Source organism: Bison bison, unplaced genomic scaffold, assembly GCF_000754665.1.
Source record: "Bison bison bison isolate TAMUID 2011002044 unplaced genomic scaffold, Bison_UMD1.0 scf7180017864033, whole genome shotgun sequence".
In the NCBI taxonomy this organism is placed as follows: Eukaryota; Metazoa; Chordata; class Mammalia; order Artiodactyla; family Bovidae; genus Bison; species Bison bison.
Window position 1 is genome coordinate 1,757,732 of NW_011494605.1, and position 22,617 is coordinate 1,780,348.

The 22,617-nt window shown below is 47.7% G+C and overlaps 1 protein-coding gene across 1 annotated transcript in view; it reads right to left on the bottom strand.

Moving 5' to 3' along the window:
• AGBL4 (ATP/GTP binding protein-like 4) overlaps positions 1-22,617 on the bottom strand; it is a 1,466,590-nt gene that overhangs the window by 131,824 nt on the left and 1,312,149 nt on the right. The window contains exon 7 of the mRNA XM_010834456.1: positions 3,159-3,248. Within this exon, the coding sequence (XP_010832758.1) occupies positions 3,159-3,248 (90 nt within the window). The remainder of the gene's footprint in view (positions 1-3,158; positions 3,249-22,617) is intronic.

Genomic DNA, 22,617 nt, shown 5'->3' on the forward strand with positions numbered 1-22,617 from the left:
AGTAGGCACAAGACTTCCTAGGCAGAGCAGCAGCAGATGCAGAAGCCCAGTGGTGGGAAGAAGAGAGTTCTTCCAGGGATTAGGTTGTGGGTGGGACTGGCATATAGTGAGATGTGGCAAGAGCCAGGTCATGGAGAATTGTCAATGTCACACTGAGGAGTTTGGAGGTGACCTTGAGAAGGTAGTTGAAGGCATTCAAAATCTCTGCCAAAGACTAAAGAGCTGGTTGAAAAGCTGCAATACAGCTTGAGGCCATTGATAAACTCAGCACCACTCAGACTCCTCTTGGGGGAAGGCAGGGTCAAGGGGGAGAGCACCTGAGAACTACAGACTTCTCTGTGCTTCAGGCCTCATCTGTGAAAGGGATGGTGACCCTGCCCTCTGTCTGCTGCCCACAGAGGGGGCAGGTATGGGAGCTTGGGCTGCCAGGGATAAAGTATCAATAATAAGGCTACTGTCTTTTCACAAACAAGGACAAAACAGTTGCATCTGATCAGCTGGGGGAATGGGGCTGCTGCCAAGATTAGTAACGGACAGATGGCTGCCAGTAAAGGAGGTGGTACAATCCGGATGGCCCTGGGAGAGGTTATTGCAAGGACAGGGGAAGAAGGAAGCTGGAAGTGAGATGCTAAGGAGGCAGCTAAGGTGGCTGACTGGGGGATCCAGAACCCCTAGCCAAGCCTCTGAGCTTCTTATCTTTGGGTGATCACTCCCTCCCTCTGAAGCGCAGGCTTCTTGTCTGAAACAAAGAGGGAGGCAGCGGTGCCTGACCACAACCCTGTAAGAACTTGAGCTGGGAAAAGAAGACCCTACGTGTTTGCAGAGTGCCTTACAGTTTACCAGGCAGATTACCTGCCTCCTCTTCTCAGATCCCCATGAGGAACGGGTGACATCTGTTGAGGGTCTGCTGCATGCCAGGCACAGGACTGGGTGTCTGTTTACATTTATCTCATGCCAGCTTCATAACAGCCATTGCAGATAGGTATTGGTATATTGGGCTGCCCAAAATGTTCATTTGACTTTTTCCATGAGATATAATGAAAAACCCAATGAACTTTTGGGCCAATCCATTATGATTATGATTATTATTTACACTTGAGGAAACTGAACTGCTAGGAAGTGGCAGAGCCAGTATTTGACCCCAAGACTGTCGGATGGCAAATAGCCATTATTTCCAGAGCAGCATGCTGTCTCACCTCCATTGGTTTTATCATATCCTTTTGACCTCATGGGCATTTTGAGACAAAAATGAGATAAATTACCTAACTTCCCCAAAATTCTGTTTTTTTCATATGTAAAAATACAGCTAATATTAGTTTCTCTGACATAGAAAACTTAATATAATCAAATAAATCCAAAATATTAGGTTAAATCAACAAAATAACATAAAATGTGTAAAGTGCTTAGAACAGTGCTTGGCCAAGCTTCCCTGGCCTTCATCATCTCCTCGAGTTTGCTCAGATTCATGCCCATTGAGTTGGTGATGCCATCCAACCATCTTATCCTCTGTTGCCCACTTCTCCTGCCCTCAATTTTTCCCAGCATCAGGGTCTTTTCCCATGACTTTTCGTATCAGGTGGCCAAAATATTGGAGCTTCAGTTTCAGCTTCAGTCCCTCTGATGAATATTCAGGGTTGGTTTCCTTTAGGATTGATGGGTTTGATCTCCTTGCAGTCCAAGGGACTCTCTAAAGTCTTCTCCAACACCACAGTTCAAAAGCATCAATTCTTTGGCACTCAGCTTTCTTTATGGTCCAACTCTCACATCCATACATGACTACTGGAAAAACCATACCTTTGACTATATGGACCTTTGTTGGCAAACTGATGTCTCTGCTTTTTAATATGCTATCTAGGTTTCTCATAGCTTTTCTTCCAAGGAACAAGTGTCTTTTAATTTTGTGACTGCAGTCACCATCTGCAGTGATTTTGGAGTCCAAGAAAATAAAATCTGTCACCGTTTCTATTTTTTTCCCTATCTATTTGCCATGAAATGATGCGACCTGATGCCATGATTTTATTTTTTTGAATGTTGAGTTTTAAACCGGCTTATTCACTCTCCTCTTTCACCCTTATCAAGAGGCTCTTTAGTTCTTCTTTACTTGTTGCCATTAGAGTGGTATCATTTACATATCTGAGGTTGTTCATATTTATATTGCTACTAATTGATACACACACACACATATATATATACACATACATGCATGTATTATACTGCTGGCTAAACATATATTTTATATGTTAACTACTACATAATCAAAGTTCAATCTTAAAAAGATATATTTGAGAAGAGAAATTACCTCTGGTTGTCTGATATGAAGTATACATTCCTGTTCATGATAAGTATTTCAAAAGTCATTAAGTGACTGATTGAATGAACAAGTAAGTAGATAATTTTCAATTCTTATTTCCCCAGTCTACCACACTTTCGTCAACATACACATTGACCTGGGACGAGATTTTGTTTTCTTTTCTTTTTTCTTTCTGGTGGTGATAGTGGGTGGGAGGAGGCCAGATTTTTTATTTTTGTAAACTACTGGAGACTAGTGACAGAGAAGGCTATGGCACCCCACTCCAGTACTTTTGCCTGGAAAATCCCATGGACGGAGGAGCCTGGTAGGCTGCAGTCCATGGGGTTGCTAAGGGTCAGACATGAGACTGAGCGGCTTCACTTTCACTTTTCACTTTCCTGCATTGGAGAAGGAAATGGCAACCCACTCCAGTATTCTTGCCTGGAGAATCCCAGGGACGGGGGAGCCTGGTGGGTTGCCGTCTATGGGGTCCCACAGAGTCGGACATGACTGAATCGACTTAGCAGCAGCAGCAGGAGACTAGTGAAACCAAGCTAGAAAGTGCAGACAACTCTATGACTCATTCTCAGTGCCGCAAATACAGAAGAACTATTTTGAGCCCTTCCTATTCATTTGCACATCCACCCATCTGTCTGTTCATTCACCCATTCTTCCATGCGTACATGTAGTCCATAAACATTTAGTGGGACAACTACTAATGGGGATCAGGTGTAGCCTCTTGAGAAGTGAAGTAAATTGTCACCCAAGATAAGGACTCTGCATGTGGCCACATGGTCCCAGAGGCCATCAGTGCCCCAGTTGGACATGGGGGTTAGGCACAGTACTCTCATGAGGTCTTGCAACTCACCTTGACACACGAATGAAGAGGGTGTTTCCCCTGGGTGGACTCGTCCTGTGATGAATACCACCTTCTGCTCTGCCCCCTCCCGAAGGTTGTCTGGAAGATAAAGTGGAAGAAGGTTGCTAAGGAGGAGGGGAAATTTCAGAGGGGAGTTGTTACGTGGGGCAAAGGTGGAGGAAAACGGTTCTCTCCATTTCTCTCTTAAATCACTGGGTTTGCTCAACCTCTAAGGCCCAGCCATTGCTGATGAATTATTGTATTATGTCCCTTGTTACCCAATATTAAAAACCACATTCCTGTTCTTTTGTGCAGTTGACCATATTAGTAGTACAATCATCTAAAGAAGTCATATGAGCAAAATCAAATCCCAGATGCACTGATTGTGAAACTAGGGAAGTTATGTATCCTGAGATTCAGTGTGCTGCTCCATAAATGCGGATAATAAGACTTTCTTCATAGGGTTGTTGTCATAATTAAACAGGCTTACATATTGCTGCTGCTGCTGCTGCTAAGTCACTTCAGTCGTGTCCGACTCTGTGTGACCCCATAGACAGCAGCCCACCAGGCTCCCCCGTCCCTGAGATTTTCCAGGCAAGAGTGCTGGAGTGGGGTGCCATTGCCTTCTCCAACATATTGCTGAGTACACAGTAAAAATTCAGTAAATGATGGAGTAAAGAAGGTAGCTATTTACATTAGTAATAACAGCTGCCATTTAGTTAGCAACTGGTGTCAGGCAGGTTGTATACATTATTTATTATCCTTACAGAAACATGGCAATCAATATTCCTTTTATTGGGGCAGAAACTGAGGCTCAGACAGCTTATATAATTTGTTCAAGTTCTACCTACACAGCTACATAGAGTAGATCTGAGTTTAGAATCCAATTCTGTTTGGCTTTAATGAAGTAAGAGGGCCCAGATTTCTCTTTCATCTTAAACAACTAGAAGTTTGTACAAGATACACAAAACAACTGTTTTCAGACATTGAACAAGAGTCAGTGCAAGACTCATTCCCGAGGAAAGGGAAACCAGTGAGGTACACCTATGGCTGTCCCAGCTGTTTGCCTGGAGGCCCACCCCAGGCCAAAGGGCAGACAGTCGTGTCCTGACAGAGCAGGGGCATCTCACTCAGGAAGTCAGGGAGTCTAAAACAGGTAGTAGTTGTGGGAAAACTGTACATTTCAGAGGAAAGGGAGATCTGTAGACAAAAATTCCAGAAATCCATAAAGAGCTCCTCATGAGTCTTTGCTGGGTCCCAAGATGTACATAAATGAGGTGAATCTCCATGGCAACGATATCATGAAAAAATGGTCAGGGAGTGGTGAACTGCACATTCTCAGGGTTCACAGAAAGGTGGGAGCCATCTGAAACCCCACCTTCAAAGTAAAAGTCTGCATTAATCATTCAGGACATTCAGAACCCAGAAGGGGCCACACCTTAGTGGTGTGGCTAAACCACTCTAGACTCACTCTAACAAAATTTTAAAGTAAATCTCAAAAGGATTGAACTGAACAAAATGGTTTGACCATCTGCTATATAAAGTCCAACTCTCTTTAAAGGAAGATAACTAAATATAGATATTCAACAATGCATAATTCACAATATCCAGCAATAAAAATTATTAGAGATATAAAGAAGTATTTAGAAAATTATGGGCCAAAATCAGAGTCCAAGCTCTTGCTGACCCTACAGAAGTTTCAACTGTGTAATAACATTTAGCTATTGCACGTGTGTGTTCAGTTGCTTCAGTCGTGTCTGACTCTTTGCAACCCTTATGGACTGTAGCCCGCCAGGCTCTTTTGTCCATGGGATTCTCTAAGCAAGAATACTGGAGTGGGTTGCCATGCCCTCCTCCAGGGGATCTTCATGACCCAGGGATCAAACCCAAGTCTCTTATGTCTCCTGCATTGGCAGAAGGGTTCTTTACCACTAATGCCACCTGGCAAACACAATGATATTATTAGACAAAGGCAGTAGCCAAGAGTGACATTCCCAGAAAGGAGGCTCAGGAAGAGGGTACTTAGACACAGGCAGAAGAAGGGCTGATTGACACAGAACAACGAACCAAAGGAAATAGAGAAATGAACACTGAATGGAGTTGGATTAAAAGATCCCATCTAGGTTAGAGGATAATCTGGAGGGAGAGGGGACGTAGAGATCACCAACAGGCTTTCTTCTTCTGCAATGTTAGAGGCAGGTTATTATGAACGTGGCTCATGATCCCAACAGTTAATGTACCAAGTCAGAGACTAAAACTTAAAAAACAAAAACAAGACTAACCCTATTAAGCCTGGATCTGAAGGCTTAGGACTTGCTTGGTCTATTGGATGACCAGAATTGAGGTCTCTGCTTCCCTGATGCTGCTGCTAGCTGCTGCTAACTGCTGCTAAGTCGCTTCAGTCGTGTCTGACTCTGTGCGACACCATAGAGGGCAGCCCGTCCCTGGATTCTCCAGGCAAGAATACTGGAGTGGGTTGCCATTTCCTTCTCCAGTGCATGAAAGTGAAAAGTGAAGGTGAAGTCGTTCAGTCGTATCTGACTCCATGGACTGCAGCCTACCAGGCTCCTCCTTCAATGGGATTTTTCCAGGCAAGAGTACTGGAGTGGGCTGCCATTGCCTTCTCGGATAATTGCCTTCTGCTTCCCTAATACTAGGTCTCAAAATACAACAAGACATATGACGAAGCCAAAATACACTCTTGAGAACTCACTCTGTTCTCGGCTCTATGCTAAGCATTTTTATGAGCAAAGCGAGAGAGAGAAAGCTCACCTGCTTTTAAGAAGTTTATGGTTTAAAAAAGGAGTTCAATACCTGAGCACTTCTTGGACTGAATATAAGCTCCTCAAGAGAGAAACTGTGACTTTCATGGTGTATATTTAATGTCTTTCCCAGGACCCTGTGTAGAGTAGGTGCTCAGGAACTGGCTATTGCATTAATAAATAAAATATACTCATATAGATCATGGTTTATAAAGAAATTTAGACACATTATCTTACTTAGTCTTCATAATGCCTCTGTGAGGAGGACAGTATCAACCACATTTCACAAGTGAGGAGACTGAGGCTCACAGAAGGAGGGGACACGTCCAAGGTCACACAGGAGCAGTGGCAGAGTGCCGGGCTAGTGCCCTTTCGCTGCCCCATTTGTCTCCTCCTGAATCCCCCGACAGCAGTATTAGATCCTACAGCCACTGCGTTTCCATCTACAGTGCACACGAGAGAGTTTGCTTTCATTCCTTATTGCTGGTGGGAGTTGAGCTATGTCTTAGTATGTATGTTGCTTTTTCACTTAAAATACAAAAGACAAAAACACCACCAAGCCCTTTTCAAAAACACCGTCTCACACGGACCCCGTCTCTCCCAGCAGCACAGAAATGATAGATGGCATTACCGAGGCTGCAGTGAAGGCTACCTTTATGGATGTCTCCCCTGACCTGGTATCAACTCAATTGCATTCAGCATTTCTGCTGACCACAGGGAAATGCAAAATGGGCATTCTATTTGCACACTAATTTTACTGAGCCCCTGTGTCTTCATAAAATGATAACGTGGGGCTAATAAAAATCAAGCATCCCGGGTGCTAATATAAGCAAATGTTGATGTAGGCAGGTAACAAATTGCTTTGTCATTTAGGAGGCCGTAAAAGAGCATTATAATCATCTTTAGGCAAAATGGATGGGTCGCCTTTGCTTAGCTTTTAGCTTTCATTTGCAAAATCAATTTAAGGTAATGTAGCAGTTCTGAGGTGGTGTGACATGGGTCTACCCACCTCCCACCCCCCCTCCTGTCACCAAATCCCTAGTCTTGTGCAAAGCCAATTAAATATATTCTTGGTGGAGGCAGCAGGGATGATGAAGGAAGTATGCTTGAACAAAGCCAAGGTTGTGAAGAAGCTGAGCAGTAAGCCCAGGAACAACACACAAGGGAGAATAGAGCCGGAGGCTTCGGAGAGGGGCACACTCAGAGGTACAGGGCACTCTCAAGTGGAACTGGGACAGCCATACTGGGCTCCCCAGTTAACAGACTGTGTTCGCAGTCAAATGTATTTTGTGTAGCATCCCAACACACACACAAACACATGCACAGGCGAACGCCCCTTTGATAGAGGAGTTGTATCCCTCTATCAGCCACCATTTCCTTATTCAGAAATGTTTACTGAGCACCTGTAGGGTGGCCAGGCACTAGCTGTTATTATCCTCATTTTACAGAAAACCAAGGCCAAGAGACAATAAGTCACTTGCCCAGAGCTAATGGCCAGCAGAGCCAGAGTCCCCAGCCAGGCAGTCTGATCCCACTTGTCTTCTTACCCCCTCTGCCTCTTGTGAAGGAGGATAAAAATGTTATCCAGCTACAGCGGCAATTAAGTAGTGTTATGTTCAGTGCTTACTCGCTGCCAGGCACTTCACATGCATGATCTTTTTAAATTTCCATGCCTATCCAATGAAACATCTACTATTCTTACCCCTATTTTACAGGAAATTGAGATCTAGCAAGATTAGGCGACTTGTCAAAAACCTGCCTAAGGAGCAAATGTGGGGGCCAGGATAAACCCAGGTCTTTATTAATCTTAAATTTATGCACTTAACCACTGTGTCATGCTACCTCTTGGAGATTATAATTCTAGTGGCGGTTTTAAAAAATACAGCCACAAATTATTTGCTAATTTCTTTTTTTCGAGGGGTGACGTCCTTTCCCTTCAGAGTGGGCTGATCTTAGGGAGTTGCTCTAACAGATAGACCACTCTAGAGGTGATGGTGCCTGGCTTTTGAAACTAGGCTACAAGTCAGTGGCCTCCATCTTGGATGTACTTTCTCTCTCTCTCATTACTCGCTCTGGTTGCTGTAACATGACACTCATACAGCCTGTGGGGAGGTCCTCCTGGTGAGGACCGTCCCGCCCCAGATGACTCCAGCCGTGGCCAACAGCTTGCTATCCAGACAAGAATACTGGAGTGGGTAGCTATTCCCTCCTCCAGGGGATCATCCGGACCCAGAGATCAATCCTGGGTTTCCTGCATTGCAGGCAGATTCTTTACAATCTGCGCCACTGTCCCTCATGAGAGACACTGGGTCAGAATCAGCTGGTTGAGATGCTCTTGCATTCTTGACCCACAGAAACAAAGAGATAATAACTATTGTTTTAAAATGTTGAATTCTAGAGTAATGAGTTAGGCAGCAATAGATAACTAATTCCCCTGGAGATAACTACACTTCCCCTAGTTGATTGTAGAACTTAAGAAACTTTGCATCTCTTCTATTGATGCACGAGTGAGGACCAGAGCCACAACCTTGGTGTCAGGATGGAGGGAGAATCTCCATCCATCTCATCAATTACCAAGGAGTGAATCTGTGATTGGTAGAGGTACCAACCAAGATGCCAAGAAGTCCCAGAGAGCACCAGCTGGGCCCTCTGAGGACAAAAATCTCCCAGAAGTTCACATTGTTGGTTTTATTCCCTGTCTCTCCCGCCATAACTCTGACAATAACTTGTCAGGGGCAGTAAGGTGTTCTGTGAAGGAAGAAACAGGTGGGGACCTGGGAGGGGAGTGCAGAATGTTAACAGGAGATGGATTTTTTTTTTTAACAGATAAGCCTTTTCATTTTCTTGAATTTAAGATCCCTGAAGGCATCATGAAGTCAAGAAAGTACCCTCCCATTGATTTCCAAACCAGCCCAGTTGCCATCTTGTCTCTCATACTCTGGGACTAAAACAGGTCCACACTATAAATGAGCTGGAGAAAAGGAAACCCTGGCAGCAACCACAGCACACTCTGGACTAGAACAGTCTTGTCCCCTGGGTTGGCACCATCCTCACCAGCCCATCCTCCGCCCAGCCACCAAAGTGGTCTTTCCAGAACCAAACAGGAGCACACCACTCCCTCTGCTTACAACTCGTGGGCAGCACTCTGCTGTCCTCTGGGCAAGCCCAGGCTCCTTTGTCTGGAATCCTCGGTCTCTGGTAGTAGACGGCCGCTCGCCTCTCCAGCCCCTTCCCCAGGCCCCAGCCTCAGCTGACTCTCGGCAGCTCCCTAAGCACGAATTTTCTCCCCAAACCTCCACACCTGGGCGCGTGCTTGTCTCTGCCTAGAATGCCAGCCCCCAGCGCGTCTGCCAGGCTTACTCCTACTCGGCCTTCCAGACTCTGCTCTGCTGTGTCTCCTCTGAGGAGGGAAAGATGAAACTAATACTCATCCAGGACTGGTCCTAGGTCATTCTGGTGTTACTATTGTGTTGTATCTGATTCCATCAGCTCAACAGTTCTGTAGTTTTCCCTACACAATATGTAATGTTGAAGGTAATGTGAGGGCTTTGTTCTGTTGCTGATACTGACGATAAACAGGGAACAGGCAGCTAGGAATTATATAAGAACATGCTCTAGGTGCAGGATTTCTTGTATATAATTTTATGGGAACATGCAGGTTTAGGAGACATCAATAGAGCTTTCCTGGAGGCACTGGAGAACCAGTGAATGCATCTGGGTAGAGATGAGACTTGTCGAAAGCAAAAACACCCAGGGTTGGCTCAGCCCAAGTGACTGAGGGTAAATCCAGCAGGAGCGGAAGAGCTGGACAGGGGAGACTGAGCTGGACATTGGTCCCAGTGTTTCTTCTATCCCCTGAGGGGGTCCAATGGAAAGCCTGCTGGCTTCCTGGGTGTACAGATTGGGACTCAGATCCAGGCCTTGTAGATGACTAGATGTCAGGCCATGAGTGAATTCCTTACACATTCTGAGCCTCAGTTCTCTTCTCTGTAAAGTAAGAATAATATTCCCTAGCTCACAAGATAAAGCTTAAGTGAGAGATGTTCTGCCCCTGCCCCAGGGCTCTGCTTGTAACAGCAGGTACCATTTACTGAGCCACAAGCCATGAGAATTGACATGGCAGCAGGGAACTCTGTGTGGAGCCTTGCACTGTGCACTGTAGGCTGAATCTCCAGCTTCTACTCACAGATGCCGGGCAACCCTCCTCCCGTGACAATCAAAAACAGCTTCAGACATCACTGAACATCCCACATCTCTTCAAAGGCAAAATAACTCCCCTATTAGATATTCTATAAACCCCTATAAAATACTCTTTATTCAGACTGGCCTTGCCACTATATTCCCAAGCAAACCTTCAATTTCTTAGACTTTCTGTCTTTGCCCCAACTCCTCCAAAAGCCCTTCCCACCCTCCCAGACTACAACGCCCTCACCCTCCTCTGAATTCAGAGCTCGATCTGGCCCCCTCATCTGGTCATGAATCATTCACTGCCTGGCTCAGGTAGGCCTGAGAACCGCAGCTCAGATCTGTTCTGCTCCTCTGAGTCTCCGAGCTGCCTCGAGAAAACAGCGGGGCTGGCAAAGTTTATTTTCAGTTCTCCCACTGATTCATCCACCTCCCTCTGGGTCACAGTCCCTCAGTGAGGCTCTGAACTCCCAGGACCTCAAACTTTACATCTACCAGGTAGACTCATCCATGTCCAGGGTCAGGGACTGAATGTTCTTCCCGTGATGAGGTGGGAGAAGAAAATAAAGATTTCCCTTGAAAAGAGTATCTCCTGACAGAGAAACACTCCTGATGAGAAATGAAGTGTTAATGCTTGAATTTCAGGCCTTTGGGAAAGGAGCGTCTGCCTCCCTGGGACACCTCAGATGTCTACCACATTAAATCCACTTTTGGGCTTTAGAATGCAGCAAGGAGGCCTCTAACTTATTGGACACTCCTATGGGGTCGCACAGAGTCGGACACGACTGAAGCGACTTAGCAGCAGCAGCAGAGACGAGCAGAACTGCAAAGCCTGATGGATCACTGTGTGGAACGGCCTCACTGTAAAGATGAAGGGAGAGGCCCAGAAAGGACAAACCGCTTGCCCCAGGTCACACAGCTGGAGAGGGGTGGAATGGAGCCAGGTCTGGAATCCAGGGCACAGAGCTCCAACGTCCAAGCAGCCATGTCTCATATCGCTGGGCTGACCTGGGCAATGTTCCTACAGGCTGGTGCTTAGAGAGGACCCGGGGGTTCCTGCCAGGGCAGTAAAGGAAGCTGAAAGGCGATGGGCCTGAGACGTGGATGGCAAGGACCGGTTGTCACCTTGACCGTCCTGGGGCAGCACCGCCCAGCAAGGCTGCCCTGCTGGGCCCCTATAAAGCCTGCACGACTGGGACTGTGGGCCTGGAGGCAGCCTTCCGGGAGTAGAAAGACTCTCTCTGCCACTACCTTTTTCTCTTTTTGGCTGTACCACTCAGTAAGTGGGATCTTAGTTCACTGACTAGGGACCGAACCTGTGTCCCCTGTAGTGGAAGTGTGGAGTCCTAACCACTGGACTGCCAGGGATGTCCTCATGACCTATTTTGACCCCAGCACTCTCCAAGCTCCTCCTGAAAGTCAGAATCAGAGCCGCCCACCCTGAGTCCCTATGAAGATCAGGTCTCTTGGGAAACAGGCTGGGAGGCTGAGGGAGACCGTGCAGGAGGAGCTTCACACGGATTGCTCTCGGCATCTCTTATGAGAGATGAGTTAAACAGGATTGGGACAGTCTCAACAGTGACTTTAATCAATCCCAAGGGGAGCTCCGGGCCAGGAGGGCCCTGCAGAGCTGTTCTTGGAGGCAGTGGGGCTGGCCCTGGGTCCTGCGTGGACAAGCTGCTGGATGTGGGCTGCCGGCAGGCCTGAGGTGGAGCCTCAGGCAAGGCAGCTTCCTACAGCTGAGTGTAGTTTCCCAGGAGAGACTCAGCTGTGAGCTGTCAGGCACCAGCACTCCTGGGAACTGGGGAAACTGGTCCTGCAGGGGGATGGGGTGGTACACACAGCATCTGAGACACCGGCCTTCAACTGAAGCAGCCAAGGTGCGCAAGGCACACCTGAGGCCAAAGGACAAGAAGGCTGAGGATGAAGGACTCTTTTTCTTAGTTCAATTCTATACATAACTTCTAATTGATCATATGACACACTTTAGGCTGGCCACTAGGGACATAGAGAGAAATCAGACACTATTCCTGCCAGCCAGGAGCTCAAAGACTAGTGAAGAAGAAAAATCAAGCCTGGCTTTGCAGTCATAAACCTGAACTGTGAAGTCAGACAGAAGAAAGGTTAAATGCAAATCCTGCCACACGTGACCTTGACCTTTGAGATGGTTCATTTCCTCACCTGCAAAATGAGGATAATGGTATCAGCCTGACAGGGGGCTTGTGAGCACTGAGATAATGCACTGGGTCTGTGCCCATGACCTGACACTTAGAATGTGTTCAGAAGTGGTAGCTTGCAGACACTTAGAAGTTGCTCGGTCCAACTGCTTGATCCTACAGATGTGGTAACTGAAGTCACTAGACTAAGCAACACTAGGGTTATGACTTTGCCTGTCTTTTTCACAAGTTGTTTTCCCAGGGCCTTGCACACAGAAGGTACTCAATAAATCCTCGTGGACTAGTTGCAGAGCACTGGTTCGCCCTTTGGTGGTGTGAGTGCATCAGGCTAGAACTGAGTGCCCAGGTTTTTCCTAACGCGTGCTCTACCTTTCATCTGTCCCAGCCTCCAGAAATCTCTCACCAGGTTCAGTTTCAGGCTTATTAGCAAATGCAAATTGAATTACGAGTTGCCCTTTCACAACAAGGACAACAAAAACAGTTTCCCCAGGAAAAGAGGGTGAGAAGAGGTGAAAGCTAGGATGAAAGTCGAAGACAATACATTCTAATCAAACTTGATAAATATGTAAATTAAAGCAGCTAAACAGTTGGCTTTGACAAATGACTTCTCGGTAATGGATTTTTCCACACTGAAAGGCGAGAGTTCAGCCAACCTGCTAGTTGCAATCAGAGCCCTCTCCTGCTTTCCCAGCGATGCGGGCTGACGGGGCAGGCGCTGGGATGCTCAGAGGCGGAGCAGAGAACTGATCCTTCTTTTATTTATTTATTTTTTTGATCCTTCTTTTAATGGATGCCATTTATTGAGCATCTGCTAGCTGCTAGGCGAGCCTCCCTTGGCCCTTTGAGGGCAGAGAATCCCTGTCTCGTGGAGGAGGAAGCCAGGGAAAAGGCGAGGAAGGGCTTGACTCACCATACTCCCAAGTCTGGAGTTGCTGAGGGGCCAAAGCAACCAGTCCATTCTGAAGGAGATCAGTCCTGGGTGTTCTTTGGAAGAAATGATGCTAAAGCTGAAACTCCAGTACTTTGGCCACCTCATGCGAAGAGTTGACTCATTGGAAAAGACTGATGCTGGGAGGGATTGGGGGCAGGAGGAGAAGGGGACAACTGAGGATGAGATGGCTGGATGGCATCACTGACTCGATGGACGTGAGTCTGAGTGAACTCCGGGAGTTGGTGATGGACAGGGAGGCCTGGCATGCTGCGATTCATGGGGTCGCAAAGAGTCGGACACGACTGAGCGGCTGAACTGAACTGAACTGAACTGAAAGCAATCAGATGTTGAGAATGTAAATTTAACCCCTCCAGTGGATTTACTGCGGTCTGGGGTGGGGTGGGGGAGCTCACCAACTCAACAGTTACTGCCTTTTTTTTTTCTACCCCTCACAGGACCTGGCACAGTGGTGGTCTTCAGAAAAGAGCTTTCCTTAACTTGCTACATAGCTTTAGAAGGACCCCTTCCCTCTGGCCCCTCCCATCTCTGTTTTTCCATCTGTAAAATTAGCTGTGGGGCTTGCCCTCCTGAAGGCTCAGACAGCGTGGAGCAGAAAGGAGCCATCAGGCTTGTGGATTCTCTGCAAAGTACAATATAATTGTCATTGTAAGCTCTAAATTTGGGGTTGGGGAAGGTCATTACGTAGCAACAGATAATGTGAATAATTGCCATGAAATTGATGAATCTAATAAGTTATCAGAGAGGTGGTTGGAAGGAACAGGCTTTGAGTGGTTCCAGTGAGCCAGGCACTTTCCATACTTCATGACCCAGGTCTCACCAGGTCCTGGGAGAACTGTGCTGTTTTCCTCATATCACAGACAAGAAATCTGCAGTTAAATGCATTGCCCAGAGCCATCCACCTAGCACGAGTTACGCTGGAATTTGAACCCAGTCTTTCTGTCCCCTGAGACCAGTCTTTCTCCTGACACCTCCAAGGGGAAAAGCTCATTCCCCAGCTACACCAGATAAAAGATGTTGCTCTGCGTGTAAACGTGGGCAGCTGCAAGCATGCATGTGCTTCTGACTCCGACTCCTACAAATTCTCCAGTTTTTTACTTTTGTACAAAGTTATCAGAGTTGAGGTATACACAGAAATTCAAGTCAAATGGTTTGCAGCCTTGGAAAGACACTATTAATACAATCACCCCAAACAGAGAACCAATATTTATGAGCGCTCGAAATGCTTCAGGAAAAGTGTTTCCCGGTAGGGCTGAGAGTAATGTGATCCGGGCCCTGAGCCGAAGATCTGTCTTGCCTGGTGCTGGAGGAATTTAGATTTGAAGAGTGTTCTTTCTTTCCTATTGAGATCTTCATCGACTTGTCTAAAAACACCACTTTCAATCTCAAATCCCCACTGGCATCTTCATATAAGCACCGAAAATGCTACTGGGCTTTGGAGATTTCATTTAATGAAGGAAAAGTATTTCTATTAAAGAGTGTAATTTTTTTTTTTTTTTTCCCTCTCCACACCAACATCTTCAGAGGAGCCAGGGAAGCTAGCTTGTTCGAGGCTCTGAGAACCAACTCACGCCTCACCTGTGATGTGGTCACACAGACTATGGAAGGCAAGAAGAGTCCGTAATGAGGGGAAAGTAAGAATAATTATAACAAACTTCCATGTCCCCCTGATAGCTCAGTTGGTAAAGAATCCGCCTACAATGCAGGAGGCCCCCGTTCGATTCCTGGGTCGGGAAGATCCGCTGGAGAAGGGATAGGCTACCTACTCCAGTATTCTTGGGCTTCCCTTGTGGCTCAGCTGGTAAAGAATCTGCCTGCAATGTGGGAGACCTGGGTTTGATCCCTGAGTTGGGAAGATCCCCTGGAGAAGGGAAAGGCTACCCACTCTAGTATTCTGGCCTAGAAAATTCCATGGGCTATACAGTCCCTGGGGTCACAAAGAGTTGGACATGACTGAGTGACTTTCATGTTCACATGTCCCCAGGACTTTACAGCTTATGAGCACTTTGGCACTCAGTAGGGAGCTCTGAAGAATTGATGCTTTTGAACTGTGGTGTTGGAGAAGACTCTTGAGAGTCCCTTGGACTGCAAGGAGATCCAACCAGTCCATTCTAAAGAGATCAGTCCTAGGTGTTCATTGGAAGGACTGATGCTAAAGCTGAAACTCCAATAAACTTTGGCCACCTCATGCAACGAGTTGACTCATTGGAAAAGACTCTGATGCTGGGAGGGATTGAGGGCAGGAGAAGGGGACGACAGAGGATGAGATGGCTGGATGGCATCACCGACTTAATGGACGTGAGTCTGAGTGAACTCCGGGAGTTGGTGATGGACAGGGAGGCCTGGCGTGCTGCGATTCATGGGGTCACAAAGAGTCGGGCACGACTGAGCGACTGAACTGAACTGAGGGAGATATTTCTGTGGCCACCACCCTTGTGCATTGGAAGCTAACCCAGGCTACTTACCCTGACCTGCAGGTCTGTTGCCCACCCCCCCTCACCTCAGCTCTCTCTCACCAGCTCATCACACCTCTTCACACAAGGGTTCAATCTAGTTTCTCCATCTTGTCTGGCTCCTTACCCCTTGGGTCTCTTCCCATGAAAATGGCAGCTCAGGAAACTCTGTCTCAGTAACTGTTTGTGGACCTGGTTATAACATGGTTCCACACCCGCAGGTGGATGCCCATGATGACTGACTGCATGTTTATGGGGTCATTGAGTACAGCTAACAGGCATTGAGTGATGTGTCCCGGGGAGGGTGAGGGCCAAAGGAAGAAGACAGAAGAGATGCTTGGGGCCAGCAGATTTTCCAAGGTCATCCACCTGGTTAAGTGGTGAGAACACAGTGGACCCCAGTCTGATGAATCGTAACACCTGTGTCCCTTCTCCCCAAGGGACTGCCATCCCTCGCAAAGAGGCCACAGAGCGCAAGGGTGTGAGCAGGACCTTAGGTGTGCCTGTTATCCAACTCTGTCTCTGCCACTCACAAGCTATGAGGTCTTGGGAGTCACTCACGTGACTCTGGGGAGCCTCAGTCTCCTTATCCATAAAATGGGAATAATAATAGTTGTGAGGACTAAATGAGCTAAAATAAATACCAGTGCTTGTCACAAGGTGAACCCTCAGTTAACATCTACTATTCCTGATCATTCCGTAAATATTCCTTGAGCTCCCAGTCACCCCCTCCCCACCCCCTAGCCAGAGTCAGGTGCTGTCTGCTCTGTTCCTGCCTCGCCCCTTCCGCTATTACAGCAATTGCCTGGTGGTATAATATAAAAGTAATTTGCTTCTCTTTTTGGCCTGCCTTTCCCCTCTGGTGACTCTGAGCTTTTTGGGGGGCAGAAGCCCTGTCTTGTTTATCTCTCTCTGGCATTCATTTCCTTTGTCTGAGACAGAGAAGGGCATTTTGACATGGTTGTTTTGATGCAAGAGTTTTGAAATGGCTACATGTAAATGTGAAATTGTTTTTGAAAATTACCAGGTACTGTGTGACGCAGACCCCCGCCCCCTCACCCTGCACACATCTGAGCATGTCTGACCCTCCTTGTCCTTCACTCCCACCAGCTCCTCACTGCCCCTGCCTCCTTTGTGGCCAACTTGACCAGGAGCCTACTCTGAGCCCAACCTCTCCCCTCTCTGAAACCCCTGCCAGAGGGGAGGTCAGGGATGCTTTGACCAGGGGAGATAGCCTGAAATGTCTCACAAGCATATTGTTTGGTAACATTTACTGAAAAACTGGTGGTGTAATGGTTTGTTTTCCCAGCTGTGTCAAAACGTCCCCATTTCAAAACACTTGTGTCAGAGCAGCTGCATCAATGTGGCTCAAACAAAAGGACTGTGTCAAAATGATGTGAGCTCTGCAAGGAAGCCGCCTAGCATGCAGCAGTCCTCGATAACGGATTTAAAACATACACCGTTAAGTGGACTAACGGCAATCAGCAACACCCAATACCAGCTCTCCCTGTAGTAATTCTGTTTTGTTCTAGTGAGGATGTTTCCACCACCATAAGGATCAGAGAAGTTAAGGATGCTGCCTTATGTCACACAGCAGAGATGATGAGAGCTGAGTTTATGGTCTAGTTAATCTCCCCCAGTTTACAGCCAATGCGCTAAGAGAGAAAGTGACTTAAGCAAGGTCTCATAGTGAATTGGATTTTCATGTTGGGTCAGAAACATATGATCAGTTCTTGAATGATTTCTCCACTTCTGGACCACAGCATCACCACCGAGTGCATGGCACACACTCAGCAGAACAGAACAGAGACCATGGCAGGCTGCTAAAGCCCTGGGCATGCTGCTTGCAAATTGGATTGGCCAAATTCTCTGTAAAAGAAGCTTTAGTGTCTGACTGGGAAGGCTATCAATATCCCATTAGCCGGGCAGTCCAGTGGAGCAACAAGGCCCGGGCAACCCAGGTCTGCCAAAGGGAGGGGCAAGGGGTTGTATGTTGCAGTGTGGGCACGAATGAAGCCCTATTTGTATCCGTTCTCCAAACTGATATTTCTATAGCTGGTAAAAGAATAAATCCCTGTTAACCTGGCTAAGGAAATTATCTATCCCTACTGTCTTCATGGCTTTCTGATTCAGGCTGAAAAGAGTCTTTCTTGGATAAAATAAATTATAAAAGCTTAATTTATAAGAACTTATTTTCAGGGGGTGTTTTCATAGAGGGAGGTTATATGCTCTGAGCATAAGGCTTCTAGGATAAACCTGAACTCTGTATGCAAATTCTGCCTCAGACTATCCCTGGGGCACATGGGCCAGTGCAGGGAACATAGGTTCGATTCCTGGTCTGGGAAGATTCTACATACCTTGGAGTAACTAAGCCCAGGTGCCACAACTACTGAGCCCACACACCCTCGAGAGCACCCTAGAGCCCACGCTCTGCAACAAGACAAGCCCGTGTATCACAACTAGACAGCAGCCTGTGCCCAGCAACAAAGGCCAGCACAGCCAAAAATACATACATACATACATAGAATTGGCTAAATTGGAGGAGAAAAAATTTAAAATACTAATACACAACACTCCTCAACCCCATACCCCTGCCCCAACCAAGGTGGGTTTGGGGGGCGGAGCTCAAGAAAATTATTCCTCTCCCACACAAACACAATGGAGAACCACTGGCCAATTGTGAGCTGGGGCCAGGCTCTCTCCTCCCTGGGTCTTGGTCTCTTTATTATGTCATCTGCAGAAAGAGAGGGTAGGGCTAGGTGGTCTCATGGCCCCACTCCAGGTTGAAAAAGCTGTGATCCTGGAGGTTTGGAGGACCCAGGAGCTGGCTTGAGATGGCTCTAATTAGGGCACGTTGGTCTTAACATCAAGGAGAGGGCGCTGGGGTGAGTGGACAAGAAAACATGCATACATCAAGTGGATAACTTCTCACAGACACAGTCCGTTCCTGGAACAGGACAAGAAGTACTAAGATAATACCGATGCAGCCTCTCTGGGAACTCAAAAAGCTTAGAGCAAACAGATTGGATTTATAACATAAATGCAAGCCGTGTGCATGAGGAGAAGGAGGAAAGGCATTTTCAAAGGATGAAGGAGGAGGATTAATATGCTTGCAATTAGAGACATAGAGGGGTTCAAATGTATGCACACCAGGAGATAGGAAAACCAGGATCCTGGGAGGACAGGGGAGAGAAAGGGAGATCCTGAGGGCCGAGCAGCTGATCTGTGTGGGCACTGGGGCATGTTATCATATAATCTCCTTCTGTTCAGGCGGCTCCCAGAGGGCAGGGCTCTAATCCCCACCCTCAGACCCCACAGGTGGTGAGAGTCTTTACACAAGCTGTGCTTAGATAAAGCCCAGGTCACTGACTCCAGAACCTGGTGCTCCTTCCCCTCCAGCTCGGTGCCTCACTTATCCAGAGCTTCCCCGTACTCATAACCTCACACATCCATACCACAGCAAAGAGCCAGAGGGAAGCAGGAAGTGGCTAAAACCATCCAAATCCAGATGCACAGACCCCACAATAAAGTTCCTGTTAGGACTCAGAACTTGTCGGGGACACCAGTGACAGGACAGCTTGTTGCTCTCGATTTCTGAGAATCAGGAACAAAGTGTACCTTTTGAAAGCTAGTCTCTGAGCACAGAGGGAAACAGGATAGGACTGGCGAGGCCCGCATAGAGAGACAGGGGACTTCCCAGGACGTGTTCCTGACTGCCTGACACCATGAATACATCGAAAAGAAGCTGGCGTCAGTTGGCAGGAGGCTGGGTGCCTCTGGAGCTCCACAGGGCAGTGCAGCCCAGCCTGTCTCTGGCAGGGAGAGGGTAGCTGACGGCACTGAGATGTGGGGCCCCCTCGAGGCAGCCAGTGCCACAATGGGGTGACTGCACGGGGTGACTATCCATCCTTGGCACCCTGCTCTCTCACCCCACTTTGGCACTCGGCAAGCTGCCCCTGCCAGTTCTCCTGGTCCCTGCCACATAGTGCCAGTGCTGAGCGCTGGAGACGGTAAGAAGATGCAGTCATGAGGCTGCCTTCCAGAAACTTACCATCTAGTAACCACGCCCTGGACTTCCCTTGTGGCACGAGTGGTAAAGAACTCACCAGCTAATGCAGGAGACGTAAGAGACATGGCTTCAGTTCCTGGGTTGGGAAGATCCTCTGGAGGAGGGCATGACAACCCACTCCAGTATTCTTGCCCAGAGAATCTCATGGACAGAGGAGCCTGGCAGGCTACAGTCCATAGGGTCTCAAAGAGCTGGACACAACTGAAGTGACTTAGCACGCATGCACGCAACCACACACGATTTGAAAAATGGGAAGCATGTTTTGTATTCGAGACCCAAGGGCTGGGGAGGGTATGCTTAGTTGTCTGCAGAGTTCACAGACGAGCCAGTGCTGTGGGGTGAGCGCTTCCCCCAGACCAGCCCCCTCCCCTCACTTGGGTCACAGCCCAGCTGTGGACTGAACTGATCAGGGCTGGACTGGGATCTCCTGTCTCCCCCAGCCCACATTTCTCTCTGGTTTGAGGGTGAAGTGAAGGTCTTATGTTGCAGGGGTTGCGCCCTCTCCTCCCTGGCTCATAGTAGGTGCTCCGCGTGTGAACGTTGGAGTGGATGGACAAGCCAGTCGCTCACTTTAAAGCCCTGCCGTCAGACAGCACATGTGACTGACTTGCCTTCGGAGGAACTGGTGCTCGCTTTGTAATGCTGTTAATGTGGCAGTGACAGGGCGGTAAATGGCTATTTGTCTCCTCATCTTCCAGCAAGGCCATATTCTCCAATCCCCGAGTTTCCCACATGTCCTTTCAAAGCCCTTCTCTTTAATGCCAAGTGGAGGAGTTCCAGACAGCTATTTGCATTTTCAATTCTAGAAATCATTAATATTTTACAACTGCCAGCCCCATGGTTTATTAACACACTTACATTTCCTACCTGCTACTGTTAAAGGGAAACTTTTTATGTGAGAAACATTCCAACATGGGGTGATGTTCCAACCTGTGTTGAAATTCTGTGCTCGGTTCCCTGCTCTCAGGAACTCAGCAGAGGCAGACGGAGCTGTAAGTGGATAAGGAGGATTTCGAGTGACTGCTGTGTGGACCGAGGGACGCACAGGGCGTGGGAACCCAGAGGAGACTCAGCCACTGCCTGGGGGTGGGGTCAGGCCTCTCAGAGGAGGGTTTTCTATTCCAAAGGAATATTCCTGCAAAGAGTGAGTCAGAAAACCTGTGCTGAGACACGGCCCTTTCCATTACTTTTAGTCATCGTGGCAATAGGTTGAATTAAGATCAAGTGGCTTTGAGCTAGATGGGCCTGGATTCAGATCCCAGCTCTGACACCTCCAGCTGTGTGGCACTAACCATAACTAACAGCTTTTGAGCCTTTTCTGGGTGCCTTTGTGGGTCTGCACAATGCAACTGGCCCACAGAGGAGGTGACCTCACTGGGTGGTCACAGCTGTGGGACCTGACCCTGCCCATCTGCTCTCTCCTCCCTCCCACCTCATCTCTGCATTCACCGGTGTGTGCAATTTCCTCTGGTGTTCACAACCACCCTATGGGGTGGTTCCTGCACTCCCATTTCACCAAACAAGAGACTAAGAAGCAGTTTGAATCACTTGCTGTAGACTCCAGAGATGACCCATCAGGATTTAATCCCTGAGCTTTAGGGCCATTAAACACTGAGCCCTTCTGCCTCTCACTGCAGAGGCCGGCGTGAGGACTAAAGCCAGGCACATGGTGATGGCACTCAGTAAGGTAGCTTTGTGGCTGCCCAGCGTCTCCAAAGCCCAGGTCATGAATCCCTCCTTCACTAAGCCCGTCACCCCAATCTCTCTGGCCAGAGGACCCTGGGTGTCCCTGGCTCATAGACAGTCCCCAGCATCACTGCTGTCCTCCTGGGCCATCATCACCTCCCCTGTTCTGTTCACCACCAGTGACGCTCACTGTGTTTGGCACATGAGAAGGCTGGAGCCAGTGTTTGCCACACGGACTGAGAGAGAACAATATGAACCACACCGACTGCTAGAAGGAAATGTTTGCCAAAGATCTTTAGTCTGGACCCATCAATATCAAAATGACACCACTATAATTTGCTTTCAGATTCAAACTGGAAAGGTGAACTTTGACCCTGTCAAAAAAAATAAGAACAAATTAAATTGAAACACAGAGTCATTTTCCTTGTTCCAGGGCTCTGGATTTCTAATTAACGTGCAGCCTGATTCTAAGGGCTGCAGGGGATCTGGAAGATGGTGTCCGTTACCTTGCTAACGGAGCAGAGCTCAGGAGAGAGCTTTTTGTTCATCGGTTCATTTGTTTTTCTTTTCTGGGATGTATTGTGTTTCTTGCGGTATAGGTCCTTAGATGAGAGTGATCCCAGGTGATTAGAAAAAAAAAATAATTGCTAGAAGCTGACCTTGTACAAAAGAGACCACAACAAAACAACCTTCAACACAATCACTCACCCTCCCCAGCCCAGAGGGAAGTAGCTCAACCCCAGCATGTCAGAAGCACCGGGTGGAATTTCAGAAGCACTAGCTGAAAGGTGAGGCTGTGTTTTTGGGAGGCTAAGGGTAGAGAGCCCCCTGGAGCGCTTAACTTAGAGTCTGGCGAGGTAGCTCTAGGGTGTTGGCAGCTAAAGCTCTGAAACACTCACACGGAGACAATGGTGAATGACACAGGGACCTCACTGAGCCAAAAGGGGACAATGAAAGCAACTCCAAGCTAGGAAAGGGAACACCTCAACAGAAGGCAAGATGCAGCCTGCGGCAGAGGTTTCTAGGAGTTGCCGCCACATCTGCTGAGGGTAATGAAAAATGGGGTGATGTTTCTAACCCACTGACCCCTAAACTTGCATGAGAGACCATTACCTGGTGTGCTTTTACAACAATAGGTTCCTGGGTCCTTCTCCAGACTCACTAAATTAGGACCTGCAGCAAAAGGT